The sequence below is a fragment of the Electrona antarctica genome, assembly GCF_951216825.1.
Source record: "Electrona antarctica genome assembly, chromosome: 16".
Classification (NCBI taxonomy): Eukaryota; Metazoa; Chordata; class Actinopteri; order Myctophiformes; family Myctophidae; genus Electrona; species Electrona antarctica.
In genome coordinates, this window is record NC_136797.1 from 20,414,233 (window position 1) to 20,441,230 (window position 26,998).

Consider the following 26,998-nt stretch of genomic DNA (forward strand, 5'->3'; position numbering starts at 1 on the left):
AGTCAGTTGTTGCTTATTTGTGGCTCCATAAGAATGGGACACTAACAAGACAAAGTAGCCAATAGAGAGATCTCCTCTACGTCTCATATTTCTCTCACTATAATCTCAATATAATCTCAAATAAAGCTCCCCTTATTGCTCCTAAGCGATTTTAGGAGCAGTAAACGAGACATAAGTGGTCTACAAATGAAACACAAATGAGAAACAAAATGTTTAGCTCCTTTCTGTCTCAGAAGCAATAGATCAGCTTTAAATGAGACAGATTTTTCCTCTGGGTAAGAGCTACAATAGGCCTGAAACTATCTGTGTCAATCCCGTATACTCACCTGTGGAATCCCTTGCAGGAATACTTACCCGAATCCCCGGGGAAAGTAATCTAAACCTACCTGTGACGTCCAGCGACGAAGTCCAGCGACGAAGATCCTCCTATTAACCTGGAAATGAACTATGTGTTGAAACTTACCTTTGACTGCATTCCCCTGCAAAGAAAAAGAGACAAATTAATTTCTGATTTCTGATATCTGATTTCTGGGTAACACTTGCAGATACGGTTCATGAACTAATGATTAACTAATGATTAACTAATACATTAGTTAAGCATTAGTTAATCATTAGTTCATCACAATTCATCATGAATCATGATGAATTCATCATGATTCATGATGATGATGATTCTGATGATTCATCATGAATCGTCATTAGTTACCCACGATTTGTAGATGATTTATAGATCTAATTTTTCCGCCCAAATCTATGCCCAGGATGAGTGCTCATAGGCGGGTAGGTCTCTCAGTCTCTCTGGAGGTCATTCCTGGTTGTACCCATGGGTCATTTTACTCAATTCTTTGCCCACGATGGGTGCTCAAAGGTTGGTAGGGGTCTGTCCGGAGCTCTCCCTGGTGCTTTATGGATCATTTTTGGACCCCCCCATTTTGCCCAAATCTATACCCAGGATGAGTGCTCATAGACGGGTAGGGTTAGTGAGCAGACTCGGTCTCTCTGGAGGTAATTTTTCTCAATTCTATGCCCACGATGAGTGCTCAAAGGTGGGTAGGGGTCCCTGGTGTTTTATGGATAATTTTTGGACTCACCCATTTTGCCCAAATCTATACCCAGGATGAGTGCTCATAGACGGGTAGGGTTAGTGAGCAGACTCGGTCTCTCTGGAGGTAATTTTTCTCAATTCTATGCCCACGATGAGTGCTCAAAGGTGGGTAGGGGTCCCTGGTGTTTTATGGATAATTTTTGGACTCACCCATTTTGCCCAAATCTATACCCAGGATGAGTGCTCATAGACGGGTAGGGTTAGTGAGCAGACTCGGTCTCTCTGGAGGTAATTTTTCTCAATTCTATGCCCACGATGAGTGCTCAAAGGTGGGTAGGGGTCCCTTGTAGAGGTCTCCCTTGTAGTTTATGCGTAACTTCTGGACATTATCATCATGAACTACCATTACATTTTACTTACTTACTAGAGAGTTTGACTCTATTAATGATTAACTATCATTAGTTAATAGTTAGTTAATTGATATTTGCACCCCAAAGTAAAGTGGCAACATTATCATCATGAACTACCATTACATTGTACTTACTTACTAGAGAGTTGGACTCTATTAATGATTAACTATCATTAGTTAATAGTTAGTTAATTGATATTTGCACCCCAAAATAAAGTGGCAACATTTTCATCATGAACTACCATTACATTGTACTTACTTACTAGAGAGTTGGACTCTATTAATGATTAACTATCATTAGTTAATTGATATTTGCACCCCAAAGTAAAGTGGCAACATTTTCATCATGAACTACCATTACATTGTACTTACTTACTAGAGAGTTGGACTCTATTAATGATTAACTATCATTAGTTAATAGTTAGTTAATTGATATTTGCACCCCAAAGTAAAGTGGGAACATTTTCATCATGAACTAGCTGTAGTTAACAGTTAGTTAATGGTTATTTGCACCCCAAAGTAAAGTGACAACATTTTCATCATGAACTAATCATGAACTCATGATTAACTAATCATGAATTCATCATGAACTGGATATATGGACACAAAGTCACATCAATATAAATAATAGTGAATGCAAAACAATACAATACTAACAATACATTACAATCTGAATCCAAATGTACAATTACAAGCCACCTTCAATATTGCCAATTTTTGCCATTTTTTTTATTTACAGCAACCCCCCCCCCACACACACACACACACACACACACACACACACACACACACACACACACACACACACACACACACACACACACACACACACACACACTCACTCTCTCCCCCCACACAGAAACTAAAAAATAAAATAAAAACACTTAACACAAACAAAAATATACCACAAAATAAATAAAGTATTATACAAAATACAAATGTAAAATACAAAAGAACAACAAAACAAAAGCAAGGAAGTAGGCAGAGGACACAGGCCGAGGGGCAGGCCGACACCAGCCACCCGGGCCAACAGCGGGTGAGCTAGATACAGCCCTGGCGCAGATGCCAATGGACTGGCATCCACACATCTGGCCCACCTGCTGCCCGCCAAGGCAAGGCCTTTAATAAAGCCAACAACAGTGCTTATCCAAATCAGCAGCACAATTTTTCCTCTCAACTATAAAACTAAAGTACTTTTTAAGATCATTGCTTATCCAATATGGTTTGACACAACTATGAAACAAAATGACCTGGCTCTTATAAATATAACACAGTCAACAATGAATAGTAATTGTTACATGGCCACTTATTATTACCAAATAGACATAGAAAAATGACTACAACAGTAATATGAAAAATAACAAACAAAAAGAAAAGCCGGAAAAAATATGAAAACCCTTAGTTCCCAAAGTTTGTTTTTGTTCTCGTTGGGGCTCTTTTATCTGAACTGTGACAGTGTTCGATTGGTCTTTGTCCTACCACACAAACCATGGATCTCGCCACCCAGTATGCACTGGGAATCTATCTGGGGAAACGTTGGGTATGGAGACAGTGGAGCCTCACATGCACCTTGGCTCCTCGATGGATGGGAAGGGAACCGCTGTCCTCTTCTCCACGTGAGATGCTCCAAGGGATGAGGATGGGATCTAAAAAACCTGACCTATGATAGATCAGACAAGATCCAAAACCCCACGAATTAGCATAAATTAACACCTTTTTAACTTGCATTAATTAGCTTAATCATGTTCTTTTTATAGTAATCATGTATTTAAAATACATTGAAAACCATTCAAAATAATTCAAAACTCTTATTTTCTTTTACAATGTTTAATATTCAATGAACTGTTCCTTTTCCACAAAAATAAAAATAGTATAAATGCTCCTTTAAGTATCACAATGTAATGAGTTAAATTGCATAAAGTGCACATTCAAAAGGTTTACAGGGTGTTTTGTGCAGTAACTAGGAGGTATTTATGACGCAAATGTGCTTAGTATGTACCCTTAAAATGTACCTTCAGTCACTATAACCCACAATTCTCATGTACATGCATATTGTATTCCTTCAGTAACAAACTGTCTTTCAAAATGTAACATGAACTTAAATACTTAAATGTAACAATAAATCATTGGCAGGATGTATTGTGGCTAAACACCATTTAAGATAACCATCTTTGTTCTACATTGTCTCACTCACCACTTCATGAATGCTGAGACTGCAATGTCACCTGGCTGCTCAGTGATTTGCAACACTCTCACACTGCTCTGCAAAGTTCAAAATGACACAATACACAAATCAGGAGTTGCCTAACAACATTAAGAATGTGAATGATTTGAATTGGAAGATTATGTTTTAGTCTTACCAGGCAGATTGCAAAAGATTGTCTCTCTGTGTTTGTTTACAACAGCACATGAAGAACCAGCCATGTGTTCAATTGAACAGGAAAAGGACGTTTTCCTGCTTAAATACTAACAGGAAGTAGAATCACTGGTAGGCTGGACACAAATGCTTACAGGCTCACTGATTGGCCACTGGCAATCACAGAGCCAGGTAATTTTAATCCTTTAAAACCTGTTAGACACCCTGTTTGTTTTGCATTTTTTCTCTTTCATGTAAATAGCTTGTTTTGTATTTTAAACAGACTTGTGGAGCAACATTTTAGAACTTAAATGTGTGTTATTTCAAAAGCATTTTAGATCGTTTTTACCACTTGTAAATTGGCTGCCTGCTTTCAAGCCTGGGTAGGCTGAATTAAAAAATAGTTAATAGGATACATACGTTCATTTCAGTGATTTTTTTTTACAGTGAATTAATGCATTTAAGTTATATACAATGTATCTAAAATGTTGCTCTACAAGTCTGATTAAAATGCCAAGAAGCTATATACATGAAAGGGAAAACAAACAAACAGGATGTCTAACACGTTTTTGCAAAGGGTTAAAATTACCTGGCTCTGTGATTGCTAACCTAAGTGGCCAATCAGTGAGCCTGTAAGCGTTTATGTCCAGCCTACCAGTGATTCCACTTCCTGTCAGTATTTAAGCAGGAAAACTCCCCTTTCCTGTTCAATTGAACACATGGCTGGTTCTTCATGTGTTGTTGTAAACACACACAGAGGAACAATCTTTGCAATCCACTTGGTAAGACTAAAAAATAATCTTCCAATTCAAATCATCCACATTCTTAATGTTGTTAGACAACTCCTGATTTGTATATTGTGTCATTTTGAACTTTGCAGAGCAGTGTGAGAGCGAGTATTGCAAATCACTGAGCAGCCAGTAGTACAGGTGACATTGCAGTCTGAGCCCATTCATTCATTGATCAGTGGTGAGTGAGACAATGTAGAACAAAGATGGATCTTAAATGGTGTTTTACATTTTGAAACACTTATTCCTGTACATGAGTATTTTGGGTTATGGTGATTGAATGTACATTTTTAGTGCATCTCTCACCTGATGCTAGCCAGGGAGAGATATACTAAGCACATTTGAGTCATGAATACCTCAGTTACTGCACAAAACACCCTGTAAAGCGATTGAATGTGCACTTTATGCAATTTAACTCATTGCATTGTGATACGTAAAGGAGCATTTCATAGTATTTTTGTGGAAAAGGAACAGTTCATTGAATATAGTGAATATTTGAAACATTGTAAAAGAAAATAAGTACTTTGAATTATTTTGAATGGTTTTCAATGTATTTGAAATGATTACTATAAAAAGAAAATGATTAAGCTAATTAATGCAAGTTAAAAAGGTGTTAATTTTTACTAATTAATGGGGATTTAAAAACATTTTACACAGAGTGTGTGAATAACATGCTATTGGATCTTGTCCGATCTACCATAGGTCAGTTTTTTTTTAGATTGGGTGATCCCCATCTTCATCCCCTGGAGCACATGGAGAAGAGGACAGCGCTTCCCTTCCCATCCACTGAGGAGCCCAGGTCCATGTGAGGCTCCACATTCTCCATACCCAACAATTCCCCAGATAAATTCCCAGTGCATATTGGATGGCAAGCTAACGGATCCAAGTCTGGACACTGATGGTGCAACATTGATTCCCCTCCCTCACGGTTTGTGTGGTAGGAAAAAGACCAATCGAACAATGTCACAATTCAGATGAAAGAGCCCCAATGACAACGGAACTAAGGGTTTTCATATTTTTGCTGGCTTTTCTTTTTGTTTGTTATTTTTCATATTACTGCTGTCTATTTGGTAATAAGTGGCCATTTAACACTTTGTTATTGATATACATCACATTTTGTTTTTAGTTTTCTGTGTGGGGGGAGGGTGTGGCTGTAAATAAAAAATGGCAATATTGAAGGTGGCTTGTAATTGTAATTTTGGATTCAGATTGTATTGTATTGTTAGTATTGCATTTCACTATTATTTATATTGATGTGACTTTGTGTCCAAATTTCCAGTTCATGATTACTTCATGATTAGTTAATCAAGAGTTCATGATTAGTTCATGATAAAAATGTTGTCACTTTACTTTGGGGTACAAATATCCATTAACTAACTATTAACTACAGCTAGTTCATGATGAAAATGTTGTCACTTTACTTTGGGGTACAAATATCCATTAACTAACTATTAACTACGCTAGTTCATGATGAAAATGTTGTCACTTTACTTTGGGGTGCAAATATCCATTAACTACAGCTAGTTCATGATTAGTTCATGATGAAAATGTTGTCACTTTACTTTGGGGTACAAATAACCTTAACTACAGCTAGTTCATGATTAGTTAATGATGAAAATGTTGTCACTTTACTTTGGGGTACAACTATCCATTAACTAACTATTAACTACAGCTAGTTCATGATGAAAATGTTGTCACTTTACTTTGGGGTACAAATATCCATTAACTAACTATTAACTACAGCTAGTTCATGATGAAAATGTTGTCACTTTACTTTGGGGTGCAAATATCCATTAACTACAGCTAGTTCATGATTAGTTCATGATGAAAATTTTGTCACTTTACTTTGGGGTACAAATAACCTTAACTACAGCTAGTTCATGATTAGTTAATGATGAAAATGTTGTCACTTTACTTTGGGGTACAAATATCCATTAACTAACTATTAACTACAGCTAGTTCATGATGAAAATGTTGTCACTTTACTTTGGGGTGCAAATATCCATTAACTACAGCTAGTTCATGATTAGTTCATGATGAAAATGTTGTCACTTTACTTTGGGGTACAAATAACCATTAACTAACTATTAACTACAGCTAGTTCATGATGATGATAATGTCCAGAAATGACCCATAAACTACCAGGGAGACCTCTGAAGAGGGGAGTCCAAAATTATCCATAAAGCACCAGGGAGAGCTCCGGAGAGACCCCTACCCACATTTGAGCACTCATCGTGGGCATAGAATTGAGAAAAAATACCTCCAGAGAGACAGAGTCTGCTCACTAACCGCTACCCACCTATGAGCACTCATCCTGGGTATAGATTTGGGCAAAATGGGGGAGTCCAAAAATGATCCATAAAGCACCAGGGAGAGCTCCGGACAGACCCCTACCCACCTTTGAGCACTCATCGTGGGCATAGAATTGAGAAAAATTACCTCCAGAGAGACCGAGTCTGCTCACTAACCCTACCCGTCTATGAGCACTCATCCTGGGTATAGATTTGGGCAAAATGGGGGAGTCCAAAAATGATCCATAAAACACCAGGTTGTTTAGGTGGGTAGGGGTACCCACCTTTGAGCACTCATCCTGGGTATAGATTTGGGCAAAATGGGGGAGTCCAAAAATGATCCATAAAGCACCATGCAGGGAGAGCTTCGGACAGACCCCTACCCACTTTTGAGCACTCATCGTGGGCATAGAATTGAGAAAAATTACCTCCAGAGAGGCCGAGTCTGCTCACTAACCCTACCCGTCTATGAGCACTCATCCTGGGTAAAGATTTGGGCAAAATGGGTGAGTCAAAAAATGCATCCATAAAACACCAGGGACCCCTACCCACCTTTGAGCACTCATCGTGGGCATAGAATTGAGAAAAAATACCCTTGGGGACAACCAGGAAGGACCTCCAGAGAGACCGTCTGCTGACTAAACCTACCCGCCTTTGAGCACTCATCGTAGGCATAGATTTGGGCGAAAAAATCTGATCTATAAATGAAATCATGAATGCCATGAATCATGATTAACTAACTACAGTTAATTCATGATGAAGTCATCATTAATTCATGATGAAATAATGATTAACTAATGCGTAACTAATGTATTAGTTAATCATGAGTTAATCATTATTTCATGACCCTTATCTGCAAGTGTTACCGATTTCTGTTTCCCGATTTATATCCAATAAATGCCCTAGTGAATGGGCAAACCTGACTCTCTGCTCCTGAGTTGTGTATCAGTCGCCACAATATGAATAGAGACGGCACCGGATATCTCCTCCCATCCACTTGCATTAAGTTGCTCAAAAGCGCATGAGGCGATTTCACTCAGGAACAGAGTGCATTCTGGGATGGATTTGCCCCAAACACATGAACGCGCTGCCCGTTGACTATCATTGCACGCGTTCACGTATGAAACAGCGTTCACGTGTCATCATGAACGTGCACAATGATAGTCAATGGACAAGCGCGTTCATGTGTTTGGCCCAGTGCTGCAATACCAAATTCGGCCACTATGTCCATTTCTCCTCAGGGTTTCCTCCGGGTGCCGTCTCCATTCATATATACTCTAAGGGCTGGACACAACACCACAACACGCCAACAAGCTGAACTGGATTGCACACTTACAGAACGTGATGAGTTGGATGTAAAGAACATCATGTCCACTATTCAGAACATGCAATTTACAATTTACAATTTAGGCATTTAGCAGACGCTCTTAATCCAGAGCGACTTACATTAAGCAATAACAAAAGCATGGCATACATCACATATATAAAAAGTAGTTATCATGAATCATGCGTAGACTAAGAACGTAACAGTGGAGTATCTATGTAAACTATACATACTATACTATATAATATATTATACATGTGTACTATAAAGTGCTATGACTACATAAAGTGCAATTCTAGAGCTGTCTACGTAACAAGATATAAGTCTGTTTAAAATACTATCTAAGTCTACATAATGTGCTATCTAAGGGGATAGGCTAGGGCAAGTGCTACGGGCCATGGTGGAGTCTGAAGAGGTGGGTTTTCAGATTACGGCGGAAGATTGGGAGTGAGGCTGCAGTTCTGACTGTGATGGGAAGTGCATTCCATAGTTTTGGAGCCAGAAGGGAGAAGAGTTTGGGACGTGTGGAGCGTTGTCCCGGCGTTTTTAGTGAAGGTACTTCCAGCTTCCCTGCGTTGGCTGATCTGAGTGCGCGGGAGGGTTTGTAGGGTACGATCATACTTGTGAGATATGGGGGGGGCATGCCTTTGGTTGCTTTGAATGCCAGCATCAGAGTTTTGTATTCTGTGCGGGCAGCGACCGGGAGCCAATGGAGGGAGCGGAGAAGGGGGGTGACGTGTGAGAATTTTGGCTGGTTGAAGACCAAGCGGACTGCGGCATTTTGGATCAGTTGGAGGGGCTTAAGTGCACATGCCGGTAGGCCAGTAAGGAGGGAGTTACAATAGTCAAGTTTTGACAAGACTGTTGTCTGGATTAGGAGCTGGGCTGACTCCTGGGTGAGGAACGGTCTAATTCGTCGTATGTTGTAGAGTGTAAACCTACAGGATCTAGTGACAGCTGTGATGTGTGTTTTGAACGAGAGCTGACTGTCCAGGACAACACCAAGGTTCCTGGCTGTCGGGACAGACTTTACCAGGGCGTTGTCTACGGAGATAGTTAGCTCCCGCATAGGGCAGGACTTAGCTGGGAAGAACAGAAGCTCAGTCTTGTCTGGGTTCAGCTTGAGGTGGTTGGAAGACATCCACTGTGAGATGTCAGCCAGGCATGCAGTGATGCGTTCTTCTACCTGGGTGGCAGAGGGGGGGAAGGATAGAAACAGTTGTGTGTCATCGGCATAGCAGTGATTGGATATATTGTGAGCAGAGATGATGGTGCCAAGGGATTTAGTGTACAGTGAGAAGAGGAGGGGACCAAGTACAGATCCCTGTGGGACCCCAGTTTGGAGGGTGCGGGGGAATGATAGCAAACCTTTCCAAGAAACCTGGTAAGTCCGGTCAGAGAGGTAGGAGGAGAACCACTTCAGCGCCGTCCCGCCGATGCCTAGATCAGCTAGGGTGCCTAGGAGCAGCTGGTGGTTCACTGTGTCAAATGCCGCCGATAGGTCTAGGAGAATCAGGACTGCAGAGTGGGAAGCAGCCTGGGCAGCATGTAGTGCTTCTGTGACTGCGAGGAGTGCAGTTTCCGTGGAGTGTGCCTTCTTGAATCCTGACTGGTTGGGATCCAGCAGGTTGTTCTGTGAGAGATGGAGAGAAAGCTGGTTAGAGACAACACGTTCAAGGGTTTTGGAAAGAAAGGAAAGGAGTGATACCGGTCTGTAGTTCTTGACATCTGAGGGGTCAAGAGTTGGTTTTTTGAGGAGTGGTGATACCCTGGCTGACTTGAAGGCAGATGGGACACAGCCTGAGGTTAATGAGGTGTTGATAATGGAGGTGATGAAGGGGAGCAGGTCAGGTGCGATGGTCTGGAAGATTGGAGACGGGGCGGGGTCGAGAGGACAGGTGGTAGGTCTAGTGGATGTGACTAGTTTCAGGACCTCGTCTGGGGATAGAGGAGAGAAGGAGGACATGCATGTTATGTTATGGTTAGCATTGGTTGAGTCGAGTGCTTCTTTATGGGGGAGGGGGGTAAAGGAGCTACTGATATCATCAACCTTCTTTTCGAAGTAGGTGGCAAAGGCCTCCGCAGTGAGGGATGAGGGTTGAGTGGGGGGAGGGGGTTTAAGGAGGGAGGAGAAGGTGGAGAAGAGTTTCCTTGGGTTAGAAGTGCAGGATTGGATTTTGGTGTGGTAGAAGGAGGTTTTAGCAGTGGTTAGTGAGAGGGAGAAGGCAGAGAGGAGTGAGTGAAAGTGGGAGAGATCATCTGGTAGCTTTGTCTTGTGCCACTTCCTTTCAGCTGCCCTGAGAGGTGTTCGTTCAGATCTGAGGGTTTCAGATAACCAGGGGGCCGGTGGGGATGAGCGAGCTGGCCTGGTCGAGAGAGGGCAGTGTTGGTCAAATGCAGATGAGATAGAGGAGATGAAGGATGTGGTTGCGGAGTCGGGTGAGAGAGAGAGGAAGGACTCCAGGGAGGGTAGAGAGGAGAGAATAGAGGATGAGAGGGAGGAGGGGTTTAGGGACTTGAGATTGCGTCGGGTGGTGACGGTCGGAGGGTGAGTAGGTTTAGGTGGGAGAGTAGAGAGAGAGAGGGAGAAGGTTATGAAGTGGTGATCAGACCTAATTAAGGGAGTAACAGAGAGCATGGAGGGGGAGCAGGCTCTGCAGAACACGAGGTCCAAAACATTACCAGCCTTGTGAGTGGGAGGGGAGGGAGAAAGGGAGAGGTCAAACGAGGATAGGAGGGACGTAACGGGAAGATACTTCTCTGCCGTAGGTAGGTTAAAGTCACCCAGTAGAATCAGTGGGGTGCCATCCTCCGGAAACGAGCTGATCAGAGAGTCTAGTTCTTCCAGGAAGTTCCCAAGGGTTCCTGGGGGGCGATAGAGCACAATGAGGGTGAGGGGGACTGGTTGTGATATTGAGATAGCATGAAATTCATATGTGGTGAGAGAAAGGTGAGAGAGATTTAAGACACGGAAATTCCATTTTGGGGACATGAGTATCCCTGTACCACCCCCCCTTCCTGTTGAGCGAGGGGTGTGTGTGAATTTGTGTGAAACAGAGAGGGCGGCGGGGGTAGCAGTGTTATCAGGGGTGATCCAGGTTTCGGTTAGAGCAAGGAAATGCAGAGACTTGAGGGTGGCGTGGGCTGAGATAAATTCAGGCATTTCCTCTTTGGTAGCTGCGTGGCAGTTCCAAAGGCCTCCCTCCACCATAATGTGGTGACTGGGTGAGCGAGCTGGGTATATGAGATTTGAGGGATTTCTGTGGCGGGGGAAGTAGTGTCTAGGGCGACCCATTTGATCCTTCCATTGTGGTCTCTCTCGATCAGCTGAGCTTAAGTTATGGACTGATATGCTGACATCCACTCTGCGAAAACGTATATCAGGTTTTTGATATTGCTCAGTCCCCATCATCTTATTTAAAGTTTGTGGTGTGATACTGTGATAATAAACTGAATATAGCACTCAAATATTTCATCACAAATACTGGCTAATATACTTTGCACTGTTAATCTATACATTTTGCCCCTGGTTAATGTCCAGATGTTTAGTAGAATACTTGAGATAGAAAGTGTAACTATCATATATGCATGCAATTTACAATGTTTAATTCAGTGTTATATATGCATTTTATACAAACCTTCGTTTTCTTTGGCTTCTTTCTCTTTCCTCTTACGTGCCCTTTCAATGTGTTCCTTATTGGTGAACCGCATGTAGCACTGCCTGTGGTATACCACATTACTTGGCACTTCAGGAACATCTTGGTCTGCTTTTATATTAAAAGTTGTAATTGCTTTTTCAGCAATGACACTTTCTGGAGTGTTGAGGTTCATCCATTGTTGTGCACAATGCACATTGCACAAATCTTTCCCAACTTTTACGGGAAAATGTTACTTCTAGCGTTGCAACCGATGCCACATGCATGCAGCACTTCATCTCCACGCACTGCTTGGATATGAGAGGTCACACCAGGTCGGATGTTTACATTTTTTGATGATGCATAGGTGATGACCTCCAGACCTAAGGGCAGTATGCTGGCCTCTAGTGGTGCGATGATTAATATCCATTGAAAACCAGAAGATTGCGAACCAAAATAAACTGTAAAGGAAGTGTTTTTGTATTTTCTTTTAATAAAATAAAATGTATGCATTAGTAGTTTCAACTTTTTGTTGTGGACGTGGTATAGCATATAGATGAGACTCAAACAGTCTGAATGGCAATGTTGTATGTACATTATTTGTATTTGACAGTTGACATCGTATGTAAAACACTTAACGACAAATGTACCCATGTAAGAACTGTACTGTTGGAGTGAAAATACAAGAATTTACGTCAACGTTACAACATACATTAATTTATTGCCACTGAACAATAGAAGAAAATAGCGTGAGTTTTCATTAATAGAGGGTATGCGCGTGACATCATCATCATACCAGGAAGTTATGCGGGAATGCCTACTGAGTGGCAAAAAACTACTTTCTGGCCTTGACAGCCCATACATCCAAACAGAAAAGTCCTATTTCATTGCATGAACTGACTTTAAACAACATTAAATTCACTTTGTCACTCACTTTGCCACTCGATTTGCCATTCACTATATGCATGCGCATACCCTCTATAATCGGCAACACAAAAGTACTGCTACAATGTAAGGAATTTAGTATTTAGTAGCCTAAATTACACCTTAGAAAATGTATATTTATGCTTATTTGAAGACATTTAAGAGCCAGCATTTCACCGTTGCATACTTCCTGGTTGTCAAGGATACCCTGATAGTAGCCCTGATTATTTGCCTGTTTAAAATTGCATTTTAAAATCGGGTATTTTTAGTTAATGCGTACGAATCCGAGCTGGAAACATTACTTACAGTACTTATAAGAATTGTATCTGCCTACTGTGAAAAAAGAATGTAGTTACTCTGTGGAAAATCCCTGATAACACGAAAAAGGGTCCTCGCCTACGGCCTATATGGGCTTTTCCATTTTATGATCCCTCCTCATGTGTCTGTTTAGATTACCACTCATAGCAAAGGCTTTACCACATACGTTACAAGTAAATGGCTTTTCCCCTGTATGAGTCGTCATGTGTTTTTTTAGATCACCACTACGAGCACAGCCTTTACCACACACAAAGCAAGTAAAGGGCTTTTCCCCAGTATGAGTCCTCATGTGTGTTTTTAGATGACTATTTTGAGTAAGGCCTTTACCACACACGTTACAAGTAAATCGTTTTTCCCCTGTATGAGTCCTCATGTGTCTTTTTAGATTACCATTTTGACTAAATCCTTTGCAACAAACTTTGCAAGTAAAGGGCTTTTCCTCTGTATGAATCCGTGTGTGATTTGTCAGATGTGACTTTTCATTAAAAAATTTGCCACACTCAGTACAAAAATAGCTAAAGTAAGTTTGTTTTGGTGATTTCAGGTCCTGGGACAGCTTGTTACTCAAAGACAATCTTTGTCCTTCCACACACTGTGATTTCAGTGTGTTTAAAGTTGACGGACCTTCACTGGTCTCCTCCCAATCATCACTGTCTTCAGTGTCAGATTCAGAAGAGTGTGACGAGAGGAGCTGGTTGTCACTAGTTGGTTGTGATGTTCCACAGTCCTCTACATCAGCTTGTGTTGTCATACGTTGAGTTGAGGTTCTGGCTACCGGCTCTGTCACTCTGTTTTCATCATCATGATCATCTTCACTTTTCACTGCTAGTAATATCAACGTTGACTCATCAGCCTCCTCTGGTCTTTGAAGTAGCTCCTCATGTTCCTCTTTAATCTGTGGAGGTGGTGCTTCCTCCTGGACCAGACTGGAGCTCCTCTCCTGTTGTTCATCTTTAATCTGTGGAGGTGGTGGTTCCTCCTGGACCAGACTGGAGCTCCTCTCCTGTTGTTCAGTGAAAACCTCCTCTTTACACACAAGGAGGTACGGGACATCTAGAAGAACCAAAAGACACAGAGAGAGAAAAACATTCAATGTTTGAACTTTGCATTTTTCCATGCATTTCCTGTTTTATTGCTTTGATGTTTGGATGCACTTCCTCCTCTCCATTTCTAAGTCACAAGTTGTCTTTTATCAAAGACAGTTTTCAGGTTGTTGACACAATTTGACAGAATTTACTCAAATTATTAGATTATACTATTATTATAAATTATTACTTGCGCAAGCAGAGCGAGCAAGTAATAGTTTTCGTCCATGTCGCCGTTTGATGCGTATGCGCCGTGTCAGCATATGACGTAATGACTACTTGTGCTTGATATGGCAGTGGTGTCAGATTACATACATGTATACATAGGGTATACATGTATACATTACCTTTAATCCTCCCGACACTAAAACATATCGTCATTACGTCCAATTAAAACCAATTACACCCTGGCATTGGGTCCTTTAATCCACATCTGTATTACGTCATCATTGAGAGCTAGTTATAGGCTACCAGTTATACCCTGACGTCATACGCTGGTAACATGTCATTGGTTCGACATCCCGTTAGATCGACCATTACTAACCATATCTCTAACTCTAACCTAAACATAACCGCAAGCACGGGAGCAACGCATCCCTCACCAACCTTAATCCGGTCGAACTAACGGGAGGTCGAACCTTAGGGCAGCCCCATACGCGGGCACGGCGCATACGCATCAAACGGCGACGCAAAGTAACCACAGTATAGGCCTACCGCTAATCATCTTACAAATTACATATACATAGAGGCATTTCCTTTCCACCTTCAACTTTCCTTTAATCCACCCGACACTGATTGACATATACGTCACCATCAAAAGCTGATTAATCCACATCTTCATTACGTCATTGATGCTAGTTATACCAGTTATACCTGACGTCATATGCTGCTAACGATACATGCATCAAACGGGTCATACGCAAAGTAACCACAGTATACCGCTAATCAACTTACAAATTACATATATACATAGAGGCATTTCCTTTAATCCACCCGACACTGATCGACATATACGTCACCATCGAAAGCCGTCTCTTACCATACTTAACAATACTACTTTTTTACCTCCAAAAACTAGGTACGTAGCAAATAGCTAAACCTAATAATTCAATATTTCAAACGTTCTTTCACAGAGAAGCTGAGATTTGACAGTTTGTAGTGGTCGACAGTACTTGCGCGCTCTGCTTGCGCACTAGTAGGCCTACTTGTGTGCAACAAGCAAGTAGGCACTCGACAGAGTGCAGTTCTAGTTATTCTTATTATCCCAGGGTTCTTGCACCATTTTGAAAGTAAAATGTAAGACTTTTTAAGACCTCATCGAATGTAATTTAAGACCCAAATAAATGACGCAACTCGCAACAATATCTTCCTATATTGAAATTAGCTAATGGTTGGGCGGGCCAGTGAGCCAGTGGGAGGGCCAGCAGACCACCGTGGCCCATCATCATTAGGCTACTCAGAATTGGAGATGCACAATATTGTTTAACCGATATTGATAACTTCCTGCTTCTCTAGACCGATAACTGATAATAAATACAAATATATTATACATAACAAATTATAAATATATATTTTTAAATGTATATTAATCTGTAGTATAGTTTCCAGCAACGTATCATCATAGAGAGCCCCCCTCTCTCTGATCTTCGCCCCATGGCCGTGTTGTGGGGCTGTCGTGTCCAGGGAAATGACAGGAAATGTACAGCCGGAATGAACTGGGATAGGGAGAGGGTAAGACGATATCAGGGTCAGGGGAAAAGGGGGTGCGGTTCTTTCCTTTGTCTGTCACTTTATACTGGGTTAATACATTGCTGTAAATGTATGTGCACATATCCCCAGTGTGTGAATGTACCCCGGTGGTGTGTGCGTTCAAACAAGATATCCAGTGGTGTGCACAGATAGACACAAGGGGGTGCTAGAGCACCCCCTGCCCTTTTGGCAATGTGCCCTTTAAAAACAAAACAAAAAAAAGTTACACTGTACCATGGACCATGTGGACCATGGTAACATTGATCAATTCTTGATAAAAAGCTTCTAATATATTATTTAGGACCCACAATCTATAAATCTCACACTATTAAGGCAACCGGCCGGTTCCACGCGCTGCACAAAGTGCCCTTTTTTTCCACTTGAGCACCTGCCCCTCTAAATGTCTGTGCTCGCCACCATCCAATCAACAGTCTGCGTTGACCCAAAGTTGTACATATAGTGTGTGGAAACGTGTACGTCACCAAGAGGAGGGCGGCGTCTGAAAAGCTAGGGACGGCCCTCTCATGGGCATTAAATTCTAGCCCACATCACTAGTATGGCGGCCGCTACCACGTGACACATATGTTGATGCCCCCTCCAGGAGATTTTGGTACACACTATTAGGAAAGGTCTATAGTGATCTCTGCATGCTTGTGACGTGCGTTAGTGTTGCGCGGGTCAGGGTTTTTCATGACCCGCAGGTCCCGCATGTGATAATAATCTGACTCGACTCAGCCCGCCCCGCAGCACCACATCAATTTTCACAACTCGACCTGGCCCGCAACCCGCCATCATTAAATGCACGTCAAATATGTCTTTGAATGCGGCTTTTATTTGTCAAAAGTGCTTCTAAACTGTCTTAAAGGATAATAATATCACTGGCAAGCACGCATAGTCACGGGTGTTCCGACCCTGCATCGCATCGATGCCATTCATTTGTCACACACGTAGCGACATGGCAGATTGAGAGGTTGAGGGGAGAGACTCACCCGTGCGTCGCAGACATAGCCTACAGTATAACAACAGGACTGTCACTGCACAGACGCTGAAAGAAAACGGCACTAAAGACCTAAGAAAAACTATTTGAAAACGTTTGCGTTGTCTAACTTGTCCGCCTTGCACTTGCACTCCACACACGTGCGCGCAAACAAACACACACACACACACACACACACTGACACACACACACACACACACACACACACACACACACACACACACACACTGAAGGAAGGGACTGCTGGTGGTTATAAAATATTTCACTCGCTCTGGAGTGAGTCAGAACTTAAGACTCAGTCAGAACACAAGAGGCAAGATGGAGTCCAACCATTAACTGATGACTTAAGTAGACATGAAACACAACTCACCACTGTTCAAGGACGCACAGGGTGCGTGAAATATGCGGATGAGTACATTGTATATGTTCAGTGAATAAATTGTATGTGTTCAGGGAAGGAAGATCCCCTTCAACCTATGCATCTGGCTTAACTCTACTATCAGTGTATGTCTGGGAGTGTGTGGGTGCCGTGCCTGTGCGTGTGTGTGTGCATGTGACCCTATGAGCCGATGCGCCTATGTGCTGTACTGTATGGCCTGTGTGTGTGTGTTTGTGTGTGTGTCAGTTGGGAGTGCTGCTGCCTAAGTATGTATGTGAATCCAACTGTGTGTGTGTGTGTGTGTGTGTGTGTGTGTGTGTGTGTGTGTGTGTGTGTGTGTGTGTGCGCGTGCGCGTGTGTGTGTCCTGTATGGTTCTGAGATGTGTGTGTTTGTGTGCTGTATGGTTCTGAGATGTGTGTGTGTGTGTGTGTGTGTGCTGTATGGTTCTGAGACAGTGTGTGTGTGTGTGTGTGTGTGTGTGTGTGTGTGTGTGTGTGTGTGTGTGTGTGTGTGTGTGTGTGTGTGTGTGTGTGTGTGTGTGTGTGTGTGTGTTTCTGAGATCCCACAGGGCAAACTGAACCATAGCTGAACGGCGCTTTGCGTGTGTAAACGTTCTCATTTGCCAACTAAAGATTGAACGGAAAACGAATGGAAAGACGAGGCTTGCACAAACATACCATACAAGGACCAGCTGTATGAGGAAGAGAGCTTTATCTCTGCAAAACACACAGCATGGAAAGATGATTTTGACAGCTACATGCCCCACTTTCACGGCTACTATGAACTGATGCCTACTTTAGCCTACTTTATTATTGAAGGAACGATCATACAGTACATGTAATTGCTTCCATAGTGAAACATCTGCAGAAACCTTTCATGCCCCATGTTTATTTTACATCTGCTAGTGGTGGGTGTTCAAACCGCTGATTCACATCCACAGACTAGTGCAAAACAGAAAAGCGTCAATACTTTTGTCTAGTTGAGTGCTGCACTGTCCGGGCTATGTAGTAATGTATTGGATTGCCCATTTGCCTATGATAACACATGGTAGGCTATGATTCAAGACACCTCTAGATCCGGTGTTTAATCTCCACGTTAACTCTGTTCATTGAGAACAGCTGATCTGCAGCTCACCAGGCTATGTAGATTGGCTATTTTAATAAGCTAGTTAATTGACAGTTGACCTACTTTTACCTCTTTTGCAGTGCAGTGGCATGATGTAATTCATCATTTGGGACCACTTGTGTATTCTATAAACATTTTAAATGGCTTTCATATACTTTTAATATATATATATATATATATATATATTTTTTTTCCACAGGGAAAGGAAGGGACCGCCCACTCCAGAGACTCAGGACCAGATGATTACTTTTATTGCACGACGCGTTTCGCCGTCTGGCTTCGTCAGGTACTTGCATACATACGCAGGTGTGATTTTCACCGTAATTTATAGTGACAACCCATCACCCCATGATCAGATAAATATGTGGCTATACAGGTCATACATACAAATCAAAGTCAACATCAAAGTGGGCAGGTAAAGAATGCAATATAGATATAAAAAAAATGTGACAGACAATAAAATACAATACAATATTAACAAGAAACCCAGTGTGGTGTAAACATAAGATGTGCTCACATCCACACAAAATGTATATCTATACATATTCATATTAAACATGACACTTCAATGAATTAATCTGTTTTTCAATACTATTTTTATAAAAAGGAGCTTAAATCTAGGCTTTCCTTAAGGCCATGTGGCTCCATTGAGTTCAATGTGAAGATCCAGTAACTCTCACGTTGTAGGGGTGCATGTGTTTGGTCCGACTAGTCATTGGTCCGAAACACGACAACCCACCTCAAAACCTAACCTAACCATAACCGCAAGCACAGGAGCAGGCGCTAGTCCGAGGTGCGGACGCATGTCGAACCAATGCTCCGTGCATCCCGGACCATAGTATGCCTCCCACGTTGTAGCATGAGCTTTTTAACACAATCAGTGCCGGAAGTCCTTCAAAATAGGAGCTCTGGGGTGCCGGAACAACATGGTCGCTTTTACTCGGAAAGCCATGACCCGGAAACAATCCACTAAAAAAGGTTTACTTTACATAGCTAGCTTACATTGCGATCGTTTTAGTTTATACGATATATGATCCAAAAAGCGTTCATATTTTGCGGGAGAGACGGATGAGGAGCAGAAATGAAGCGCCAGTATATCGATCCGTTCAACACCACGGAGAGCGCCCTGGATTAGGAGAGACGAGTCATTCTTTCCGCTGCGCTAACGGCTATGTCAATGGTAAGCTAACAATTGCCTAGAGTGTAGCATACGGTAGCCGAAAGGCGAACTGACCAAAAATAAAAAAGGAAAAAATTCAGAATATTCTTATCTCGCCCTGTATCATTGAGGATGCGCTAAGACGTCCTCACACGTCGGATGCACCCCTCGGTTCCATTCCCTAGGACGTGCTGACACGTCGGATGGACGGAAACGGTTAATGTCACCACCTCTGGGTGGCAGCGTAACCTTTTCGATCCCCATGAATTTGAGGGTGGCTGCAGAGCCGTGGCCCCTCTCTTTATAATGCATAGCTATGGCATAATCCATATTACCATGTCTAATGGCTGCCTTGTGTTCGGCTATAGGTATTTTTAGGTTGCGTTTGGTCTGTCCAACATAAATCATACCACAGGGACATTTCAACATGCCACACCGGTGGCACAGAAGCCAATCGAGTTGGGGTGACAAAGAAGGCAACTCAAAGAGGGGCCAGCAAGCTAGCTACTCAGAACGAGTTATACCTTCCACGGTAAACACAGAGCTCTTACCACTCGTAGCCACCGAGGAAAGAAAAGAGGAAGGGGAAGTGACTTGCGCGGGCAAAGTGCCCTCGGAGGCGTGCCTCACTCGCACGTCACTTTCCCGTGTTAGCACGGGAAATCATCGGTAAGTCCGCTCGATGGCTCCGCCTAGCGGAGGAACTATCATATATATTGGTGTGATCCAATATAGCGCTACTGTACATAACTCCCTTTACCGATAAGCACCTACCCTTAGTGTTCATCCTAGCGCCTCTTTTTTAAAATATGGCCGCCCCCCTGAGTGGATACAGGGACTCCCTGGTTTCAAACAGCTCCTGCATGCAGGGGGGAGTATTTTATTGTGTGTTTGGCGGTATTTAGGTCCACACGATCTTCCAGTTGGAGAGTTTTATTATTTATGAATAGTGGGTTGGTTGGTGCAAGATAATCTCTTTGGTTTACAATTGAGTACCACAGACGAAAAACAGTCTAAGTCCAAATTTCAGACTGACCCCTCCACGAAAAGGCCTTGTTGTCCTGAACCCTTATCTATCATTTATATATTATGGATCAATAGTGTGGACTTAGACTGTTATTCGTCTGTGGTACTCAATTCTTAATGGCTTTTTTGTAGCACGTAGATAGGCTTGGTGATTGTTTTGTATGTATTCCCCAATACTTCCACACAGTAAGTTAGGTATGGAAGTATGAGGGAGCAGTACAGTATGTAAAGTGAGTTTTTGTTCACAATATGTTTCATTGTATATAGCATTGCGATTGATTTAGATATTTCTGTTTTAGTATTATGTATATGTGGTTTCCAGCTAAGTTTATTATCTATTATAACTCCCAAGACCAGTTCATATACTTGTTCAATTTCAACCTTATTGATTGTTAATTTGACTGGTGTACTGATTTTTCTGTTTGAGAAGATGATATACCTGTATTTGGTTTTTGATAGATTTAATGATTTATGGTTCATTTACATCAAACCAACTGTTAAGAATCTCCAGTTCCCTTTCCACTGCATGCAGGAGCTGCCCGAGATCAACAGGCGCTCCCAGGCTGTGTAAGTAAGTAAGTACATTTTATTTATAGAGCACCTTTCGAAACAATGTTACAAAGTTCTGTACAGTGGTCAACAAGGTAAAACAATCATGTTAAAACAGGGCCAAGAAACAAACAATAGAAGGCAAAACATTGAAATGCAAATATGTCATACATCATAAAATAAAGTACTTACGAAATAAATACGTTTTAACAAGTTCTTAAAACCGTTGACAGACTCTGCATTTTTTAGCTCAAAGGGCAGGGCGTTCCACAAAGTGGGAGCAACGACTGCAAATGCACGGCCCCCTTAAGCCCAACACACACCGTCTGTGAACGCCGTGCGTCAAAACAGCCGCCTCCGTTATTTTCAATAAAGCTATCCCACACCGGCGGCGTCGTTCACGCCTCGCCTGACGCTCCGATACGCCACTGTTCTATTTTCCAGGCGTTGCCGCGCGGCCTCCATCCGGGAATCCGTGGGCGTGGCTGGCCAGCCGCGCAGTAACGCGCCGCGTCCTGTGGGTGTTGCTGTGCGGCTATAACGCGCGGCAATACTGTGCCGCGTCGCTGCGCACCCGCTTCACAGACGGTGTGTGTTGGGCTTGTGAGTCTAGTTGACGGAATAGACATAAGGCCTTTATCAGAGGACCTGAGAGATCTTATGTTTGGCTTTGCATGCAGTAGTTCGGAGATGTAAAGTGGAGCCAGTCCGTGTAATGCCTTATATGTTATTAAGATAATTTTGAAATTGATCCTAGATTTGACGGGCAATCAATGGAGTGCAGCAAGCACAGGAGTAATGTGAGATCTGCGGTTTGTGTTAGTGAGAATCCTGGCAGCTGTATTCTGTACTAGTTGAAGTTTATGGATAGAGGAGCTGAGGGTTTACAATAGTCGAGGCGGGAGGAGATGAAAGCATGGATGATTTTTTTCTAGGTCTTGGGGAGTGAGGACTGGTTTGATTTGGCTGTGGAGCGATGCGATCCGTTTTCATATCAATTAACTTTGTCCCAGCGATGGGGGTGTTAAGTGTCCGAAACCAAGCAGCCTTGAGTGGAAGTGGCTTATAAAGCCCTCAAGAGCGAGTATGCCGATCTAAACTCGATTGCCGACGAATGCAAGTACCACCACAAATAAATGATAAATAAACTGCTCAATCTTCATCTGATGCAGAATAGACAACGCTCCAACTGATGTCCACAAGGGCTCTTTATTTACCCCACGTGAAAAACTATAAATTAATAAACCACACAAACAAAACACCTTTTAACACAATGATTTATAAACACCATGGATGTATATGAAATGTCCTTTTTGACAATCACGCTGTAATTCCTTTTAAATGTCCATATTAATGAAATCCACATGTCACACAAACATATACACGATGCAATGCAATATAACTACCAACAAAACTAGAACTGCACTCTGTCGAGTGCCTACTTGCTTGTTGCACACAAGTAGGAAATGGCCTACTAGTGCGCAAGCAGAGCGTGCAAGTGCTGTAGACCGCTACAAACTTTCAAATCTTAGCCTCACATATTGAATTATTAGATGTAGCTATTTGCTACGTAAACTGGAAGGTACAGTACGTTCCAGCTTGCCTATGTCTATGTATATGTAATTTCTGATTTGTTTAGTGGTATCTTGGTCTCGATGGTAATGGCCAGCTAGTATCATGCTCCTTACTGCTATCAGTATGAAATACTTTTAACATCTGTTGAAGAAAAATATGGTAATTCATTATAACCTTTTCAAAATCACACTGAAACACGTCATCGTTACGTCACCATCGATAACCAATTATACCCTGGCATTGGTACATATATTCATCACGTCATATGTGTATATGTCTATATGTATGTATATGTAGTTTCTGAGTGGTTAGTGGTATAATGTGGTTACTCGGGTGGTTTGATGCGTATGTCCCTGACACTGAAACATATCATCATTACGTCACCATTGTCAACCAATTATACCCTGGCGTTGGTACATAATCTTCATCACGTTCGCGGAAAGCATACCTGCACGGTCTGCTTCCGTATGTCCCATGACATCATATCACGTGCATTCTAAGGGACATTGGTACATATCTTCATCACGTCATGAGACATATGCTTCGTAGCATGACGGAAAACATACCTGCACGGTCAGCTTCGTGCCAGCATATGACGTCATAACATGTGCTGGCCCCGGACACACGCATCGTAGCACCTGACTGATAACATCACTTGCACGCTCTGCTTGCGCAAGTAATAACAGGTAACACAATGGCATGATGGTAACCATGGCAACGAATGGTGTCTGTTTCCTGTTCCTGCACAAGGAGGGCGAGTGCATTTCCAAACTGTTTTTTATACCCAGCACCCTAATCAAGGGAACTTGATTCAGCTGGAGTATTTTTGGCATTGACAATATATCACTCAGAAAGGGATTAATGTGGAAGGTCATCTCATTCCAATATTTAAGACATATTTTTTGCCAAATCCTTTAATATTAGTCTAATTACTATAAATATAAAGGGTAAACTTTGCACAATCAGTCAAAATCAGTCAAAAAATAATAGGCAGCCATTTTTTCCTTTAAAAAGCCTTTAATGTGTCCACATTTTGGGGCACCCCTTCTGAGATGGTGAGATACACACTAAAGAGTGCGTGTACCAAATTTGGTGCTTGTTTCCACCGTGTAACGATTTGAGCCATTTCATGACGGTATTACCCCCTTGCAATTATGATAGCAGTGTGTGTGTGCTGTGTGTGTGGGGTGGGGGGGCGAGAAAACTCGTCCTCTTAAAGTGGACGCAGATAGCGACACTGGGAACTGGGATTTATGCTAACAGCTAGCAGCACAGAAATAATTAATAGCTCCATAATCTGTTAGATCAACTACTCAAAAATCGCCAATTAATCTACACATTTACAATGTGGTAAGATGTGACGTGTCATGAGCTTGTAGATCGGCTGTTTTTGAAACAGGCTTTCCAAACGTATACAATGTTTATGTCTGAATCATCCAACAGAATAAAAGGTTCAATGCCCAAAACAGTGTTACAATAGAGAAATAATCTACGACACATGTACAAACTTTTTGTGCCATGTTTATATAGTTTTACATACAACAGATAATCAAGATCAAAAACCTAAATTGTGGTGGTCTTTAATCAGTCATGTTGATATTGTCACATGTGATTCCACTGCTTTAGTATCTATCACTTGTCATTGTCATCCTGGATTAGAATGAGGGTTCCATTGTCTGCACGTTATATCATGTGTCAACTCAAATGGGTTCATGGGTAAAATGTGCATTTATTACTAACAACTAACCACTTCTTTCCTGGATGATTCCTCATTCTCTTCAGATGTGTAGTATGACCCTAGGAACATTAAGAAGGAACATGCACGGGGCGTGGCACGGTCTCCTGCGGGAGGTTTGCACATGCTCAGTGTAAACAAGAACTGTGATGGAGTGTTCCAGCAGAGGTGCTAGAGGTGCATGGGAGTTGCTGACCCTGAACTGAATTAATATAAAGGATTAAAAAAGAAAATAGTACAATGTTGATTTTGTTTTTATTTTAAAAAGTATATTTTTGATCAATTTCATAAGTGGGAAAAATGTTGTGTATAACAGACTGAAAGACAAAGGACCAGTACATTTACTAAATGTTAATGTTTTTATATATTTTTCTTTTGTGGATTTTCCATGTTTTGATGCTCGCTTTGATTGTAGTACATGGTGTTTTAAGCATTATGTTATACTTTAGCTATTGAAAAATAGCAGATCTACAAGCTCATAGTGCGGCACCGAGTGCCACGCTACGAGCTTGTAGGTCTGCTATTTTTGAAAAATCTTGAAAATGTGGCGCAAATCTTTTAATATATTCTTTCAGAGCGAACGTTTTTAACTAAAATCATTGCTTTTATGATATAAAACATTTGAAAGGGGAAGGGTGACTGCTGTTTAATTCTCAACTGTTCTGGATCTCATTATTTACATCACAAGTTGTGAGCTTTCTATCTAGCACCTCTGCTGGAATGCTCCATCATTGCAGTTCCTGTTTACACTGAGCATGTGCAAACCTCCCGTAGGAGACCGTGCCATGCCCCCATGCATGTTCCTTCTTAATGTTCCCAAGCATTTGCCCCTAACTGCAACTAAAAGGGGTTCCGCCCCCTGTATAAGTCCTCGTGTCTATGGGCTTTTCCCTTTTATGAGTCCTCATGTGTCTGTTTAGATTACCACTCCTAGCAAAGCCTTTACCACATATGTTACAAGTAAAGGGCTTTTCCCCTGTATGAGTCATTATGTGTTTTTTTAGATCACCACTATGAGCACAGCCTTTACCACACACATAGCAAGTAAATGGCTTTTCCCCTGTATGAGTCATCATGTGTAAATTTAGATTACTATTTTGAGTAAAGCCTTTACCACACACGTTACAAGTAAATCGTTTTTCCGCTGTATGAGTCCACATGTGTCTTTTTAGATGACTATTTTGAATAAAGCCTTTACCACACACGTTACAAGTAAATGCTTTTTCCCCTGTATGTGTCCTCATGTGTGATTTTAGATCACCACTCTGAGTAAATCCTTTGCCACAAGCTTTGCAAGAAAGAGTTTTTTCCCTTGTATGAACCCTTGTGTGCCTCGTCAGCAACGCCTTCTTATTAAAACATTTGCCACAATCTGTACAACTGAATATTTTCATGTCTGTGTGACTCTTCATGGAGTGAGTTTGTTTTGATGATTTCAGGTCCTGTGACAGCTTGTTGCTCAAAAACAATCTTTGTCCTTCCACATGTTGAGTCTTGTGTGATTTCAGTGGGTTTAAAGTTGACTGACCTTCACTGGTCTCCCAATCATCACTGTCTTCAGTGTCAGATTCAAAACAGTGTGACGAGAGAAGCTGGTTGTCACTAGTTGGTTGTGATGTTCCACAGTCCTCTACATCAGCTTGTGTTTTCATGTGTTGAGTTGAGGTGCCAGCTACAGGCTCTGTCTCTCTGTTTTCATCATCATGATAATCTTCACTTTTCACTGCTAGTAATGTCAACTTTGACCCACCAGCCTCCTCTGGTCTTTGAAGTAGCTTTTCATGTTTCTTTTTAATCTGTGGAGGTGGTGGTTCCTGTTGGACCAGACTAGAGATCCTCTCCTGTTCTTCTTTAATCTGTGGAGGTGGTGAATCCTCCTGGACCACACTAGAGATCCTCTCCTGTTGTTCAGTGAAAACCTCTTTACACACAGGGAGGTTCAAGACGTCTAGAATAAAAGACACAGAGAGAAAACCATTCAATGTTTAAACTTTGCATTTTTCCATGCAGTGTGTCCTGCTTTATAGCTGAAGGAGATGGAGGTGCTGTGATTGTATGGGGGAGAGAAAAGTATGAGCAGGAGGCCTACAGACAACTTCACAATACTGACCATAACCCCTTGGAGGAGATGAAAGGAAAACTGGGGACTATTTTAGAAAATGCTAAGGAGGAGCAGCTGTGGACTTCTAAGCAAGAACATGTTCTATTTCATCCCTGCTGACCGCCAGAGGGCAGTGTTTTAAGCTGATTTTATACCTACAACGTCATCGTGTGACCCCGTCATGAGCCAGAAGAGATTACATCTTCCGGAGGTCACCAGTAGCCTGGTAGAACCACTCCCCCTGCTGGACAACATTTGCATTCTGTCAGCTGGGTGAGTCTGGGATCTCTCAGGCAGAGACGATGTACTCCGTTCAAATTCTGTCCGGAGCGATATGCGGCTGTATGCGGCCGCTAGAGGCGGGATCAACGCGAGACGTATGACATCGCAATGTAAACACAACCTAACAAGACTACAACTCAAAATT

The 26,998-nt window shown here is 42.0% G+C and overlaps 1 protein-coding gene and 1 long non-coding RNA gene across 2 annotated transcripts in view; both read right to left on the reverse strand.

Moving 5' to 3' along the window:
• Positions 1-2,760: 2,760 nt before the first annotated feature.
• Positions 2,761-3,875, reverse strand: LOC306939315. The gene is made up of 3 exons (XR_013791870.1): positions 3,815-3,875; positions 3,649-3,716; positions 2,761-3,114 (listed from the first exon to the last, which is right to left on the reverse strand). It is a non-coding gene; the product is annotated as an uncharacterized lncRNA (long non-coding RNA).
• A 4,291-nt stretch (positions 3,876-8,166) lies between these two features.
• LOC306939340 (uncharacterized protein) overlaps positions 8,167-26,998 on the reverse strand; it is a gene marked incomplete at its 3' end in the record, with an annotated part of 41,707 nt that continues 22,875 nt past the window's right edge. The window contains exons 3-4 of the mRNA XM_079523925.1: positions 13,774-14,143; positions 8,167-8,173 (exon numbers count right to left, since the gene is read on the reverse strand). Coding sequence (XP_079380051.1) covers positions 8,167-8,173; positions 13,774-14,143 — 377 coding nt within the window. The remainder of the gene's footprint in view (positions 8,174-13,773; positions 14,144-26,998) is intronic.